The following is a 17,499-nucleotide window of genomic DNA, read 5'->3' on the forward strand; positions in this document are numbered from 1 at the left end:
CACGTTTTTCTTAGCTCGTATTCTTGTTTGTCCGGTGATTGTTTATCCAGTACAAATCTTGCAATTGATTTTAACTTCTACTTCCCGACTAGCTAGACATTTGAAACTTTTCGAATGTATCAGAACACGATGCCAATGCATTCTTTTAAAACTTTTAGCCTTCTTTAAGTAGAATTGAATTCATTTTCAGTTAATTCTGTTTTGCATGAAAAGTTATTTCGGAATAAATCCGTAATCCAACCCACTATTATTGGTTGCTAGGGGTCCTAACAATTAAATTATTAATATATACATGTGTTACTATGGAAATCAAAATGACATTTCAGTATTCTATATTTGTTTGTTGCAAAATAGCAAAAAAATGATTTGTTGACAATTTATTATCTTATTTGTCCTATATAAAATATATATATTATTAATACATAGAATTGGTTTATATGATTCAACAGAAAATTTAAAAACGTGGTATATAAAAAGTTCTTTTTATCTTGTAATTGTTTCCGCGAATTTATGGAACTCCCCTCGTACCAATTTTGGTATGAAAATATGATTTTTCACCGAATCTACTGATATAGGTACCACTGTTTTACGGTGATTAGAAATTTGAGAGACCGCGCGACTAGCATGTCACGTCTCTTCACGACCGTTTTGAAACTGAGAGATTCCAGTCTCGCTGTCAGCGAGCCACCATTTAAATACATTAGCTAGATACTGGTTGGAATTTTAGTTTCAGTTGCTCCGTGGGAAGAGGGCATAACTCACATGTTTCAGGGCTGTACATATTAAATTGCTGTTTATTGAATTTTTACATAGTTTTACTAGAGAACAAATGCCAAACGATTGTGTTGACAAATTGGAAAAATAAAAAATATTTCCTATTTTTCAATATTTCTAGCTACTTGGTAACCTCAATATATAGATTAACGATTTTGCAGACTCTAATTTGAAAAAATTGTATCAGAAATTTGGTAGGGACATCTATGACCAGGAAACGAAATTAATGAAAATCGAAAAAATAAAAAAAACAAAATTTTAATATTTTCCCCCATACATTTCATATTTTAAAATTCGGATTTTTTTCGATTTTCGGTCCCATGGAATTTGTATTAACAAGGTTTAACTGGGCGTCTTACGTGGGCAAAGTCAATGCAAATGCAACGCGGCGCGGCACGAAAACATCAAACAGTCAAGGCCACCTGTAGTGGCCTACGTGCAGATAATACCTGGTGAGCGTTGCGAAGCAGGGCGGGGCTTCAGCGACGGGATCAGTTGGCTTGATATTTTTGCGCGAAGTGGACGCGGCGAAAGTGACGTTTATCACACATTCATCATGTCAGATGTAGAAATTTTAATCAGTTCCATTCAAGAACGTCCTGCATTGTGGGACAAAAGAAACAAAAGATATCATATTTGTCTGTTATCTCACCGTGAATGGGAGACAGTTGCGGAAATAAGTGGTTCTACAAGTAATTACTTTTATTATTTAATTTACATTTCGTTGTATAGGATGTTGTCAAAATTTTCCCTCGCTGCGCGGCTGTCATGAAGCTTTATATCTATAGATACATAATTAATGCATATTATATCGAAAACATTTAAAACATAATAATTTAATTGTATTTAATATAATGAGTTTTCAAATAAAAAGCCCTTGCGTCCGTTCAGGACAATGGCATTAATATGGACGAAGCATCTGGAAAAAAAATGACACTCACTTTTTTGTCGGGTCTGCCGAATGGCATAATCTGTTCAAACGCCATTACAATAAAGGTGATATTGCTATAAATTCCCGATGCTTTTTGTTGGTCGAACGGGTTCGCTCAAATGAACATTGACACTAGAAACACTGTTCTAATGCCATTACAATAAAGGTGATATTGCTATAAATTCCCGATGCGTGATATCGCATAATGGAAATTGCGTGACATCTACCTATACATGTGCAAACATCGCTATGCGCGAATTTACTTGCTAGCTACTGTATTGAGTGCGTTGTCCATTAATAATGTCATTGGTTCAGGATGAATGTGCGATGCCGACCGGCCGACTGGTGACAGGTACTGGCAACGTTGCCGCTTTGCATCGTATTGCTTTATATCGCTTCAAACCACGTCGCGATTGCGTTCGCATTGACTTCGCCCACGTAAGACGCCGCATTACTGTATCTCAGTTTCATCGTTCAGTTTTTTTAATAGACCCATTCTTAAAACTATATTTATAAGTGATTCCGCATAAATGGCTTGCACAGAATCCATTCTTTGTAGTTTCTTAGCAACGGTTATTCCAGTAGCATCATATTCGCCGATTTGTCTGGTGTTTTCCGTTAATGTTGCAGCGCAAACATTAAAGAACGTAGCCTGGTAATTATTCGCCTTCCTTTTTCTAGTTTGTATGGTTGGGTTAGGAGTGGTCTCATTGGCGTCAACCTGGAATAAATATAATTATTCACGTTACAAAAATATTTTATTTTCAGTTTCCAAGTATAAAAGAAGAATGGACCAAGAAACAATGTTCCCTGTAAGGTGTATGCGCGCACACCTACCGAAATGTGTCCGCACACATGTTTTCATCCCCCGCACAGTCCTCACACAAAAATATTGAAAAAGAAAGTTTCCTTTGCTAGATTTTAGTAATAACTACAGGTGTGTTCAGTGTATGTAACAAACAATTATTCAAGTGAACAATACGATTGCTTGCATTGTTACATGTATAGTACAATACAATTATACTTATTAATTATAGAAAACGTATCCCCTAAAAATGTCAAAAAGGAGTGGATGTGATATTTCAAATGCGATCATTAAGAAGAAATCCAGCGATCAATTTAAATTGGAATGGCTTTATGAAATCGACGAAAGAGATTTGTCGTAATCAGTACGTCACCTCGTAGCACAGTGGATAATGCGCGGACGGGGCGTAAACCCAAGAGATGCAGGTTCGATTCTGCCGGGTGTCTTACTTTTTTCAAAAAAGATTTTTTCAATTGGTTATAATATATTTTCTCAGAAGTGTTTTTCAAAATTATATAAGTATGTTCAATAATTAGAATGGTGCATTCTTAAATCTTGTGAATTATTCGTTGAATAAAAGAAATAGTTAATTAAAAGTTACACAAAATCGAGGTAAATTATAAAATATATTTTAATTCAGATGTTAGAGTAGAATGACAAGATCTCATGGTAGCATCTGGAAGAGCTTGAAGTTTAATTTTGTGACCATAATCTTAATACAGTACACTCTCAGTAATCCGTCGCTCGATTATCCGACAACTACTATAATCCGCCGTTATTTTTACTAGTTGAAAGCACAAAATGAAGCTCTATGATTCGCCGGTATTCGATTGTCACATTCAGTAGTCCGCCGCGTACAAGTATACAACGCAGATGAGACGGGTTTATTTTGGAAACTTCTCCTTCGTAAAACGTACGTTCATCGCGAAGAAAGTAATGTACCAGGGAGGAAAGTGCCCAAGGACCGCATCACAATTATGCCGTGCGCCAATGCAACCGAGACACAAAATGAAGCTTTTGGTCATAGGGAAAGCCAGGAATCCTAAGCCATTCAAGAGTATCAGCCTTACTGAACAACTGGTTGTGTCAAGTGATTTACTGTTTAATATGTAGTTGATACTTGATTTTAATTATAAATAAAACTGTCATTACGCTAGTACAATTTTCACATTGTAATATTTCTCAAACCTGTTTTAATTTTTACCATATTTTGTATGTATGTATTACGCCGAATGTGCGAAATTGATTATTACATGAAATGGGAAAAATTTTGCCTAAATCATGAAAAATGCAAGCCCGTTGCCTTATTCATGAATTAGGCAAAATATCTGCCAAGTGCGTGAATTCGGCAGTAATTTTTCTGCCTAGTTCATGCATTGGGCAAATTAGATAGTAGCGTTACGGTGGTGTTTTTTGCAACTAAACCAAATGTGTCAAATGCTCATGCATTGGTCAAAATAGATGGTCGCGCTCCGGTGGTGGTTTTTGCAACTAATCAAACTAACCAAATGTGTCAAATGTCATTGATTATATAAAAATATACCAATCAATAACTATAACTACAATGACGTTCATATCCATTTACTATGCCCAAAAAAAATCTAGAACTATAATATAACGGAAGAAATTAAAAGGTATTTTCGCGATTTGATTCGTGCTTGGGTATCAATCGTGCAATGGTCGATTGTTTGTTTGTGATAGTATGATTTGATAGTTTGTTGACACTTGTAAGCTAACCTCAAAATGGACATTCAGTTGAATTCAGAATTAAAAAACCTAACCTAACCTAATAATAATAATATTATATTATGTTCAATTATAACTAATAAAACCGTCCGTATTAAATTTACTTTTTCTACTGTCATGTTGACAGTTTAAGAATTCCATAGCATGGCGAATTTACGCACTAGGCAGATAATTTACCTAATTCATGAATAAGGCAACGGGCTTGGACTATTACATGAATTAGGCTAAATTTTGCCCATTTCATGTAATAGTCAATTTCGCACATTCGGCGTAACATATGCACTATAATCCGTCGGGACACTTGTCTGGTTTTTGGGGTGGTTGATTACTGAGAGAGTACTGTATAACTTTACATATTAATACTATTATAGTAATAAAATTAATTATAACTCACTTTTGCTGTGTTTATTTCTTGGCTCTCAGTCGGAAAATCCTGGATTACAGATTTATCCTCAATATCCTCGATCTCCTCACTCACGTCAATATTTTCATTTATCACTGGATCCATATTTGACATGCTTGCCGTTGGATGCTCTTGATCCTTCGTGAAAAGCAACAGATCGTAATACCACAATGATGGCTCAAATAGTTTCATCTCTTTCGCTACCGTTACGTCGACTTTCCTCTACTTTTTCCGAAAAGAACCCCTAAAGCTTTGAATTTGTGAAGTTATACTTCTTTTGACTCGTTTGGGAAATCAGATCAGAGTGTATTTTTGGCGTGTGACATGTAACATATAATTTATTTTATCACACAAAAAAACGCACTCGATTGGATTCGAACCACCGATTGTTCGGTTATCAGCCGAACGCACTACCGTTACGCCCAATATGGTACTGCAATCGTGACGATTATACAGTATAATATTATAGTTTAGAATTGCTCCGTTGCCTAGGCAGCGAATTTATTATTGTCAGCCATTTGCAATTCTTTACGTAGACAAACGATTAAACGTCAGTTAGTAATATAAGTTAAAGTGTATAAAAATAAACCGAAGGCGTTCCAATAAGCGGTCCTTTTTCTTGAGTGTGTAATTTAACAAGATAATTAAGAACTAGTCAAAGAATCTAGTTTATCACAAGTTTTGTTACGCCAAAGAAGTATAACTTCTAACGCGCGTACATAAGTACACACACCGTTTTTTTTCACTACAAAGTCTCTATTAGTCTCGGGAAATCGTCTCTCCTTGCAGAAATTAATTATTTTTGCATACGCCACATTGCGTAAATATCTATTTTTATAATATTGCCGCCGATTTGATTATCCACAAACATGGGAATGTTTTATACAATAAGTATGTCCATAAGAATTTGAATTTCCATGCGCCTGTCAATTACCTAAGTGGTCGCAGTCATGATTTATTCTGGATTGCAACCGTTTCCTCGTGTCAAGCCTATCAGGCACCATTAGCGAGGGGTGCAAGATTAGTAAATGCGCTCCCTAAAGACATAGACATTTTCAATGATGTACTTTGCATTTTATTTTTGAAACTGTATTTTTCTGTATAAAATTGTATATTTTCCGTTCTCAAAAATTATATTTTTCTGTATTAAATTATGTATTTTAAATTATGTAAATTAAGTATGTTTTAATTTTTGTTTTTTTTTTTGTTATTATTATTGTTATTATATATATATTTCTTTTTCTATATTCTCTTCTCTCTTGTGAGGGTAATGTTTGACTTATAAAGTAAATCTCATGTTGTGTACGTCTCGAATTTAGATTTGTTATGTCCACAATGTTTTGTATTCTTAAATAAATAAATAAATAAATAAATAAATAAGGTCCGTAATAAATTGGCAAGACAAATTGCGAACGTCCATTGTGACGGAACATGGTAAAAAACGATTTGACGTATGGCACGTGTGAAAGATTGGACGCAATTAACCTCACTCTTTCCGCTCTTCGCTACACGACTTTAGACACACGGTCATTCCCGCGCGACATCGGGCACACTACGCTTTCACGCATGAAAGACTGTGCGTCTGCAGGCCGCTATTGGCGGGAATCCAGTGCATACATTCACACCGTAGTTTTACAAAAAAACATTTTTTCAATTATGAATATTCCATATTATTATGGTTAAGTTTAATAGATTACCATCTGTGAAGTATCGCCGTCGGTTGTCTCCACATTTGGCTGATCGTCGATATCCAAGGGGTCCACTTCTACTTTTATTCTGATATGAGCATCATCGGAAACCTGAAAAGTTAAGTTTAATAGAAACAATCAGATGAATGACATGAAAGAAAACCTTCTCTGGAAGACGGAGCAATAAAACATGAAAGTGAAGCATTTCGCTTTGCAGATTCATTTGTAGCAAACTTCACCTCGCACGTATTGCATTTTGCTGTATCATAAGGTCGCACCACTTGTCTCGGTCCATTGCCACATCTCACAGCTTCCACCATGTGAGACATAAACGTGAATAATATTATGGTTTATGTCGCTGACTATCACGTGACGTGTAAGACTGATGCTCCCATTCCGTAGCACATTTTGAACCTTTAAACTAACATTGTCAGTTGGCAAAATCTGCCGAAATCACCAGAACAATGAGGTCACCTCACGTTAAACTGCACTGCATCGACACCTGCATGACTCAATGAACGTTTTTATCATCTTCTACAAGTACACTTTTCGACTGTCATGTGAAAATCACGTTTTTTTGTTTTTAGCGGTTGGCACTATGTATTTTCTATAAGAATGTTGTCTATTATCTATGGTCTGCAGGTTGGGTTCTGTTCAAAATATTATCTATGGATGTCATGTCGCAAGTAATTTTAACGTACGCACACGAAGAACCTGTTAAAATTAATTGAAATTAGCATGAATAATTAATAATAATTCAAATTATTAATACATTATAGTGCTTAGGCACTCTTCATCAGTGTCATTCTTCAGTGAATCTACAAAGATGGTGATCATTCAAAATATTCTGCAAAATGACAAAACCATAGACTAATTTTATTGCCGCGACGCGTGACAGTAGGCGATATGCATCTCAATTTGATTCGCGCTTTGATTGCTTTGTGCCACCACTGCAGGGTGGGGGGAGGTAGCCACAGTGATGGAATCCTTGAAGCTGTGCCACAAGAGTACAGAGTGTTGCACTCTCTGGCGGAATACGGAAAACATGTACAGGACACGTGAAGCGCTGACATGTCAGCACTTCAACTCGAATGTTTGTAACGAGGTAGTGTCCCTAATAGATTACTTTTCTATATTATTTTGTTCAAGTCCATGGCTCCCACAAGGGGGGAGCTGACAGGGTTCTAGCCTGGGGGCCCGACGTGGCGAGTCGACCAGATATGTCGCTCCCTCGCAACTAATTTGCCACAATCTAAAAAACGTCAAACAGAGAAAATCTGCTTTGATGTTTTTACCTTTCGCATTTTTGAACTGTGTTTTTGAAATATGTTTAGATATGGAATGAAGTATTGACTTGTATTTGATGACTTAGAGATATGAAATTTTTGGTACATATACTATGAACGATAGACAATGAAAAGCAGTAATTAACTCAAAACACGTAAATTTGGACTTGTGGCGGTTTAGTTGGGAGGGTGCGATGTGAGATAAACACACAACACAAATTTGCTTTAATTGTAAAAAAATTTAAGTAAAAAAGGCACTATATTACTTCAATTGTGTTATTATATTAAAATATATGGTTGTGTGATACAATTTTTTATTGTGTGTTGATACTTGGCAAACTCCATAGATGTATTAATAATACACCTTAATTTTACTGAATACACCATTTAAAAAACACCACTGTAAAGCGTCACACCGACATTACCCTTAGCGATAGATAGGGGGGCCCGCCAAAGATCGTAGCCTAGGGGCCCGCTTCAGGATGTGGGGGCCATGTTCAAGTCTGTCATTGCTCTATTTACGATGAATATTCAGCAAAATTTCTTTTTGAATCCTCCACAGTAATACGAGAGTCAACATAAATAAAATCACCAACCGGGCGCACACACAAAGGGGGATATTAATTGTTCTTCTTCTTCTTTGTCAGAACTTCATGACTGAGGATCGTGATCCAGACAATCTGGCTGTCAACCAACCATCTCAACGAGTTGGCCCCTCTTTTCGGCATTCTACGACACGCAAGGCCAGTGTCAGTGGAACTCACGAATTTGTGAAACTATCTGAGGCATCAAATGGTTACTCTAATATTCTGATGCGGCATAAAGACTAGGCAGCGTGGATGACACAAACGGACACTAACGTTCCTAAAAATTATGACGTTTAAGCCACGCGGATGTGACAGCTCGCGATAACTCATAGACACCCTTAGGTTAATTTGCAAGCCAAATGTTTATTGCTAGACTCAAAGTGCGGAGTGTTTGGGTATGGGCATTGCCCACTGAAGAAGGAAGCTGATACATTACATGACTGGACTTACTTTTCACCCCCCCCCCCCCCCCGTTATCTATATTCCATCTGATTTTTAGTGGTTAGTAGTGGACGATCAAAGTAAGTAAACTTCTTCTGTGTATAATAATATCATAATACACTAGGACGTTTGTCAATGCGACAGTCGATTCTAAACGACAATAACTAATAACTTATTTATACTCTTCAGTCATTATAGAATACCAAACTCTGCTTGCAAGTATGTTATCAATAAATAGTATGGCAGTGGACCACTCGTTGCTTGTGCATAAAGTTATGCTCAGGCTTTATTAATCTAAAGATGGCGGTGGTATGGGGTATGCACGTGGTAAATGTAGAAATGATGAACTCAATAAAAAAATATGGATAATTTTTTAATGTCCATATGTCCCCCCCCCCCAAACAATTTATCTGTGAGCGCACCGTCGTCATCTCCAGTCCTTGAAGTGCGTCGAAATAAAATAAAAATACTTAATTGATTGTAACAAAATACAAATGAATTTTAATTGGCTACCTGGATTCGAACCCGTAACCCGCTGATAATGGTTTTAAGCTCAACTCTACGACGGGCATTTGATGGATTATCACAATACTTCAATTTCATATAATTTTCTATTAAAATATGTCTCAAAAGTTAAATTTATTATAGCATAAATACACAGTTATTAAATAGATTAATACGCATCTGAGTTGTACTAGTTAGATCATTCAAGCAATTATATCGGTGTAAACTGTGAATTATTACTTTCGGCAAAGATAACCTCAAAATTCATTGTTTTGTAAATTGTCACTGGGAAATATCGAATTGAATTCGTAATTATATTGTATATATTCACTTTAAATGTGAAATACTCACACTTGCATGCGTGGGAGACATTCCTCGATCAGATTCCGTGTCGCCTGCCTCCGTTTTGATGTCCATTTTCGGTTTTCAAAGCATTTATATGGGAAAATTGGGAGGACCTGTTTGACAACAAACAACTGACGCTACAAATCAATAATAAGTCCAACACTTTTTTGAGGTTAGAAAAGTATTGCCACTGTCAATAATAATAAACATTTGAAATTGCTAGTCGGGTATTATTTTCCCCTATAAATTAAATAGGTAGGTAATTTATTATTAATTAAAACAATAAATTTTCGAGGGGTGTCAAAAAGTCAATTTTCGAGGAGAGCAATATTATGATTTGGAATTATACATAATTCATTTCAACATTAGTACCATTTTTGTTTTTTCAATATAACCGAAGTTGGTGTCTCGTTATATAAACGTTTTGCAGTTGTCATAGCAATATTTTGGCATATAATAGTAAAAAAAATTAAAGCTATACTTCAGCTGGGGCACGGTCTAAAACGATCGCGACTACGCGACGATTGTGCAAATGACGCGTGCAGAACAAAACATAATTTGTCATAAAAAGTCAATATGCGTCCATTTAATATTTTGTTTTTAGTTCTATTAGGTACTAATTATAATAATATATTCATTGACACGTTTTCTTTTTCAAGTAAATGGGTAACGTTTTTTAGTCATCTTTACACGATTTAAGAATTAATTCCCCCGTCGCCATCACGAAACAAATTGACGTATTCACAGCTCGACTTTCGCTCTCCGATTGCTAGCCAGTCCAAAATTTCGTCGCACCTATAGTTGAAAATTATTTGCCGTTTCACTTAAGTACCGTCTTAGGCTGATCAAAACTCATTATCTTTTGATCGATTATGTATGTGTCACTATTGTACAGAGAACACTCGATTAAATTTAATAACAATATTACGAGGGGCATACATCAAAAGTAATAAGAATGTAGCTGTAAAAATTGTTAACCTTACCTACTTAGAATGCTATATTGTCCAACTGTACAACCACACTTAGGATCTCAATCCTGAGCGCTCTCCCCAAACGGTCACACAACATAACCTTTCTGACGTTATTTGTCCATCTATTGGCCAAGAGGCTGATTGCTTACTGGGGTTCCACCATAAAACTAATGGTAAAATCTAAATTTATCACATCAGTATTAAAATGACCGGCCCATCTACGCCTATATCATTATTAATTATAATAAACTAAAAGTGCTCTCGAAGTACCACGTATAATATTATGCGATGTACCCAGCACTCAAAATGGACAGGGACGCACCGAAACTCAGTTCCGGTTCGTGAAAACCTCGAGACTAGCACTTCGTCTCGTGAAAAAATTAAAAATGGCTCTCCGGTTCACGAAGTATTATAAAAATCGTTACATAAATTAAATTTTTCAAACAAAAATAAAATAAGATTTTTTATTTTGTTATGGTTTTAGCTGATCTATAGCATCAATTTTGGTTATTGAAAGTTTTGTATTATTCCATAGGATTTGGGTTAAGAATTTCAAAATTCACCTCCCACATCTTCAATGTCTGTAGATATTGATATTACTAATTGTTCTTATTAAAATATCGTAAACAATAAATTATATTTTACGAGTACAATACAGTGACGTCCTGCAGGGGGTAAACAGACAATGCACTGCTTAGGTATATATTATGATGGATAAAGGAAGAAGAGATAATACTATTATTTCGCCTGCGGCGCTTAAAACCATTACCTACCCAAGTTTTTAGAATTAGTGCGTATCAGATGTTTAAAGATTGTTATTGCATTTGTCCGTCCAAAGTAGATTGGTAGGTATAAAACTCAAAAATTAACTAGCGTTCCGGTTCAAAAACTTTTCTATCTCGAGCGCTGGATTTACCTATTTAATAGTGCAAAAATATATCAAATGAAGATCAGCTGGACACCAGTGGCGAGGGGTCGAAGTAGGTGACATAAATAGTGCATTTCGCTGTTATTCTTAATAGAAAATTAAACAAGTTACTAAGTATAAATATAATACTATTTTTATTAATAATAAACCCTTTTTGTCAAGATGGTACAAAATATATCTAAGTACACATTTTTTGATCATTAAGGATCATTGAGACCAATTAATACAGGTATTCATAATAAAAAATTCAACATGTTAATTTTTTGATGAGTTAGTGCATGGCCAGAGTGAACACGCGGGCACCGGCTCGTGAAACTCAAACGTATAACCGTGTGTGAAATGCACAAAAAAAGACATTGTCTACGAACATTTCACATACGGTTATGCGTTTAAATTGTGCACGCCGCTCGCCCACTCTATCCTAGCACACGACAATAAAGTGGGTGTTGTTTTTAGACACGTCTTAGGGGCGCATGCATAGAAGTACCTACCTAGCAGTAGCGAAGGGTGGGGATAGGCTGTTAAGATCCGCCATAAATAGTACACATTACACTTCGTTAGTAATACGTCTTTGTTTTTATTAAACTAAGAGCGGAATGCACAATCTAAGATTTCGTTCCTAAGGATAAGTCGCCGAAAAGCATGACTTAACTATAGACAATCCTGAGTATAGAGTTAAGGAATCCTTAACCATAGACTACTTTTGTTATGAACACGCCCCCTTCTGTATTACCATTTACCACTGACAGCTGCTGTCAAAATAAATTCGCATGTCTATAACACAGTCCATACACTCAAATTCATTTAACAATGTATCTCAATATGGATATTGATAGTGTTAATTTGTTTGGCATGTACTTGCAGACTATTATTTTATTTTTATACGCCAGCCCGCAGAAATACAAAATACCAGATGAAGAATGACACTTGATGCTAGTGTTACCATGTTAAAAAAAAAATCTTGTGGTGCCTGTGGAATCACGTATAATGACTTATAACGGAAACATAAGAGTATTATAATTTAATATTAATATGTATTTATAGTTATTGCATTTATAAAATGCAGTTGTCATATTTTTGTCATCGTTTAACAATTATAAAATAATTTACCTAATTTACCTAACGAGAATTTTTAAATATGGTATTATTTTCAATAAAAATGATCTTAACTAAGGATAGTGTTTCTGCATAGTGTTTTCTGCTAAGGAAATTTTAGTTATGACAAATGTTTCTGCATTCCGCTCTAAGACTACAATTTACACAGGGTTAGCTTTTAAAAATCAATTAAACCCTGCCTAAACCAAACCAAAATAGTTCCAGTATATTTTGGGCACTACAACTGTGCACACTATTTTTTCCTTCATACTTATTTGTTTTTATTGGATTAATAATACATAATATTATTACACATATCTTTGGTTTATTTTTTTAAATTCATTAAGCCCTGCCTAAGCAAACTATACCCAACAGATAAAAAATATTATTCTATCTATAAAATATTTAGTTATATACAGGGCTCGAAATGGAACGGAACGCACCCGAGCGCCGTTCCGGCTCGTGAAATTTGTAAAATTATCGCTCCGTCTCGTGGAAAAAATATGTTGACCGTCTGAGCTAGATAGGCCATAGAATACAAAATCTGACACACTTGTTTTTATAAAATACACATTCGATTTGATGATTATGTAAATATCTTCGGAAAATTTGTCGAGCGCTCCGGTTCGTAAACTTTTCCATTTCGAGCACTGGTTATGTATGATTTAATTGCATAATTTCAGATATTTTATAGATAGATGAGTATTTTTTGACTATTATGGCATGGTTTTCGCAAGGTTTAATTGAATTTTAAAAACTAACCAACACCATATTCTGTAAATTATTGTAGGTAGTCTTATTTCAATGAAAACATATTATACGTATGACTGACAAAGTGTAGTATGCACTATTTGTGGCGGATCTTAACAGCCAACCTCCACCCATCGCCACTGCTACCTAGTACTTATTATACATCGGATTATTCCAAAGATGTTGAAAAAAATATTCTTCTATAGAGATGGAGCTTAAATGTATGAAATTGAAGCAAAAAAGAACAACTTCACACTACTGCTATAAGATTTATTTGCCAATTTACAGGGAGTTTAAACAGACATGATGAGTAGATAAGTAGCCAGTAATACTACACTTCGGCATTATTAATTAGTTGAAAAATCATGCAAAACATGTGTAAAACCATTTATTACTGCAGTAAAGTAATCACAATGAACATAAAAATGGTAGGTAGCCTATGCGTGTGTCAGAAAATCGGAATGCCAACTTAAGACCGGTTCGGATTAGTAAAGTGGTGAGTAATTTAGTAACTAAACGTGTACGAACATACAAATTTAGTAAAATCATTTAGTAGAGTCAATCCATTTTGTTCTAACTTTTCGGTCAAGTAGTAAACAAGCCACAAGACAAGTATGAACTCGTCGTTATCTTTAATCAAGTTCGTTAGTTGTCGCAGAATTTCTCCCTCCAATTATTCTAATATAGCCATTACAAATGAAGTTATTAACTTATTTTTTTTTAACATTAATTATTTGAAAACACTTGGAATCAGGTCATCACGCAGGTTCGAATCTCGCTGGGTGTCGTATTTTTATAAAAAAAAATATTGGTTATATACCTGTTTCTGAGAAGTGTTTTTTTATATTATTTAAGTTCATTAAAAAGAATGTTACATTCTTAAATCTTGTGAATTATTCGTTTAATAAAAAAATATTTAATTATTTATTTTTGTTTTGTTACGTTGCAGTCTGCTCATTTTGACACGTCACTCAGTAATATACTGTATTCGGACACTTTTGAGCTATGCGTCAATTACATTGAGCTAATTTACGAGCTGTTTGTTGGCGAATTTACAATCTGCCTGTAAAGTCGCCCAGTGTAATCATTGAACAACCTAACAAGCAGATTGTAAACAATCTACAGAGAAAAGTTGAAAGCCGGTCAACTTTACTCGCTACACACCGGCGTGTGGGCCTACTACGTCTGCGCAGTAGCAACCTCCCGGTAAAAAAACGAACTACGTTCTGTCAAAATAGTCGCTAGCTTGTGGCTTCTCAGCGAATGGAAAGTTTTGTGTGTCATCATCACAATCGCAGTAGCTGAATCGCCCGCTTTTAAATTCGCCAACAAACATCTCGTAAAGAAGCTCAATGTAATTGACGCATTAGGAACCTACTAAATCATTTAGTGGTAGGTAACTAAATCACTCGCCACTCGACAAAACTACTCGACTAATCCAAACCAGCCTTAAGCGATGGTAACATTTGTGAAGTTTACCAACTTAAATACTTTCAAATGTCACAATATATATAACATACAAGTCTCTTTTATTTATAGTCCAAATTATTTGGCTTATTCACTAATCAGCGGATTTTCAGATACCTACATAGTGACTATATGCTGACAATGAAAAATTGAAAAAAAAAAATGGCAGCCGACAAATAATTTTGTTTTATAAACGGAAATAGTAATTAAAATACAGTTCGGGTAAAGGAATGTTGTATTGAGTACTTATCGATTATTTACAGAAACATCAACAAAGAAGGAATGAATAACTTTGAAGCATTTAAAAATTGTCATATCAATGGAGTGATCACTGGTTTATAAAAACCAGCTCAGTGGTGGAGAGCAAGGCAACACATTAAGCCAGGTACTCATTAGCGAGCCGTAACTGTAACCATTGCAGACAATGTAACCAACTCTTCTTCCACCCTGTCACGTCCCAACATTGGGGCATAGGGCAAGCACAAGTTGACGCCATGTCAGACCTACAATACGTAGGTCGCTTTTGTAGCACCGCTGCAGGGTGAGGGGGGCCAGCCACGGCGACGGAACCCTTGAGGCTGTGCCACAAGGGTACGAAGTGCCGCACTATTTTGCGGCATCCGAAATACGTTTCCCAGCCACGTAAAGCATCTCTTCGTGATAACTTCAATCACCGAAGGCTGTTGTGTCTGCTCACGAGCTCGGGTGTTTGTAACGCGGTCGTACCAATGTACCCCTAAGATGAGCTCAAAACCTCTTGAAGCTTAGTAAGATGCCATGTCTCACAGCCATACAGGAGCACAGGTAGCACGCACGCGTTAAACAAACGACATTTGGTCCTCAACCTCAACCAACTCTAGATGCATAATAAGTATTTATTATTTGAACTAATTATTTGGCGTCCATACTGGTTATGAATCTGCAGCGATCACAGTTACGGCTCGCTAATGAGAACCCGGCATTAAATGACCAGATTCATAATAAATTGTTCTGTTACAATTTCGGATTCATACGCGCACGGAATGTGTCATACTTTCTGAAATCAGTTTGTGATTTGATCTTATGTTGATAAACACTAAAATCTTTAGTATTTTTCACCAGTCGACTACTAACAGTCCTTGGGTAAACAAACTAGTTATATAGATTGTGAATCTCCTTATAAGTGCTCAAATCCCTATTTTGTACCTAAGCACATTCTTGACCGCTCCAACCACGATCTTGTAGAGATGCTTTTGAACAACTTTAATATACGTCTAACGTTCATTACGCAGCAGTATATGGTCGTAAAATATTTGAGTAAACGTGGTAGATGGTGGTAGAAGAACATGTACTGATCCATGTAGTGTTCAAATCTCCATTCCGTAAGCAATCGAGCATATTCTTGACCATGTCAGTCAGGATCCTGTGAGGGTCCTCCTTGAAAATTCTCGTCACAACTTTAATATACGTATAAATTTCGTTACGCCACGGTATACGGCATAAAATAGATGTGAAAACGTGGTGGATGGTGGAGGAAGAAGCAATTTTGGATTCGAGTAGTGTGTAGATCCCCATTTAAGCACACACTTGGCCATGTCAGGCACGATCTTTGAGGGTACCCTTGGACATTTTCGCCACCACTTTAATATAGTCTAACGTTTATTATGCCAAGGTATACGGCGTATATTATATGTGAAAAGATGGTGGATGAAAGAAGGAAAAGCAGACGTAAAGTCGAGATTTGAAGATACCATCTGAAGTCACCCCAATCACTGCAATTCTGATAAACACTTACGAGTTAAAAACACTTTTGATCGCCAGTAGATCACATTCATTAGTTACACAAATTCACTGCATAGATTTTGTACGGTTGTGTATGTTCTTATGCCTATTGAGATCTCGATTTCGTATACATTTGTAGTCGCACAAATCGCATTTGAAGGGCTTTTCGCCACTATGTATCAACTGATGGCGTTTCAATTTCGTAGACTCCGTGCATCTATAATCGCATTCACTACACATAAACGGTTTCAACCCCGAGTGGATCATTTTGTGTCTGTTTAGATGAGACACGCGCGTGCACGTATACTCGCAAACGTCACATTTGAACGGTTTCTCCCCGCTATGTGTCATTCTGTGCGTCTTTAGGTCATCCAAACGCTTCGATTTGTAACAACACTCGCCACAGTGAAACGGCTTGTCATCGTTGTGGACAATCCTGTGCTTTTTCAACTGCTTGGGTCCGCTGCATTTATAGTCACAATCATCGCATTTGTAACACTTTCTACTGTCTTCAATAATAGCTATATTTTTATATCTCTCCAAGGGTAGTTGCCCGGTGTCAGTATTATTTTCATATTGCGGTGTTTCGAAATGGGTTTCGACGAATAGTATAGCATTGTCTTTGATGGTGTGGATATTATCTATGGGCAGCTTTGGTGAGTTTTGTCGATCGATTAGGCAAGCGTCTCTAATATCAGACTGCAACCAAAAAAGTACATATTAAGAAAATACACACTAAAATGCAAGGTTTTTAGACATTGTCTATAGCGGGGTTTCCAAAACTTTTTCTGCAATGGAACAATTAGCAAACCCGGAAATTTTAACGGAACAATTAGTTTATTTTGTAGGTTATTTATTAGCGCAGCTAACCGTTCTGCCAATTTTGGCAACTGTCGTTAAACTGACAAGACTTGTCAGCCGGTTAGTTAAAAACAATATAGCTACTCCATCTTTTTCATGCGAACGGTGTGAGAAAAGATGGTCCTCCGTCTGTACCTAGATCATGGCCCCCACATC

At 36.1% G+C, this 17,499-nt stretch overlaps 1 protein-coding gene across 3 annotated transcripts in view; it reads right to left on the reverse strand.

The window, feature by feature from the left end:
- Positions 1-9,668, reverse strand: part of LOC147077529 (uncharacterized) — a 37,382-nt gene extending 27,714 nt beyond the window's left edge. For 2 of the 3 annotated variants that reach the window (XM_085940857.1, XM_085940854.1), the window contains exons 1-2: positions 9,517-9,668; positions 6,357-6,458 (exon numbers count right to left, since the gene is read on the reverse strand). In XM_085940857.1, coding sequence (XP_085796983.1) covers positions 6,357-6,458; positions 9,517-9,582 — 168 coding nt within the window. In that variant the 5' untranslated portion in view covers positions 9,583-9,668. Of the gene's footprint in view, positions 1-1,017; positions 2,427-4,650; positions 4,798-6,356; positions 6,459-9,516 lie in introns of those variants that run through there. The other variant, XM_085940855.1, reaches the window with a different exon arrangement.
- Positions 9,669-17,499: the final 7,831 nt, after the last annotated feature.

The sequence above is a fragment of the Rhyacophila brunnea genome, unplaced genomic scaffold (genome assembly GCF_057557595.1).
Source record: "Rhyacophila brunnea isolate RB1 unplaced genomic scaffold, BYU_Rbru_1.0 scaffold_13, whole genome shotgun sequence".
NCBI lineage: Eukaryota > Metazoa > Arthropoda > Insecta > Trichoptera > Rhyacophilidae > Rhyacophila > Rhyacophila brunnea.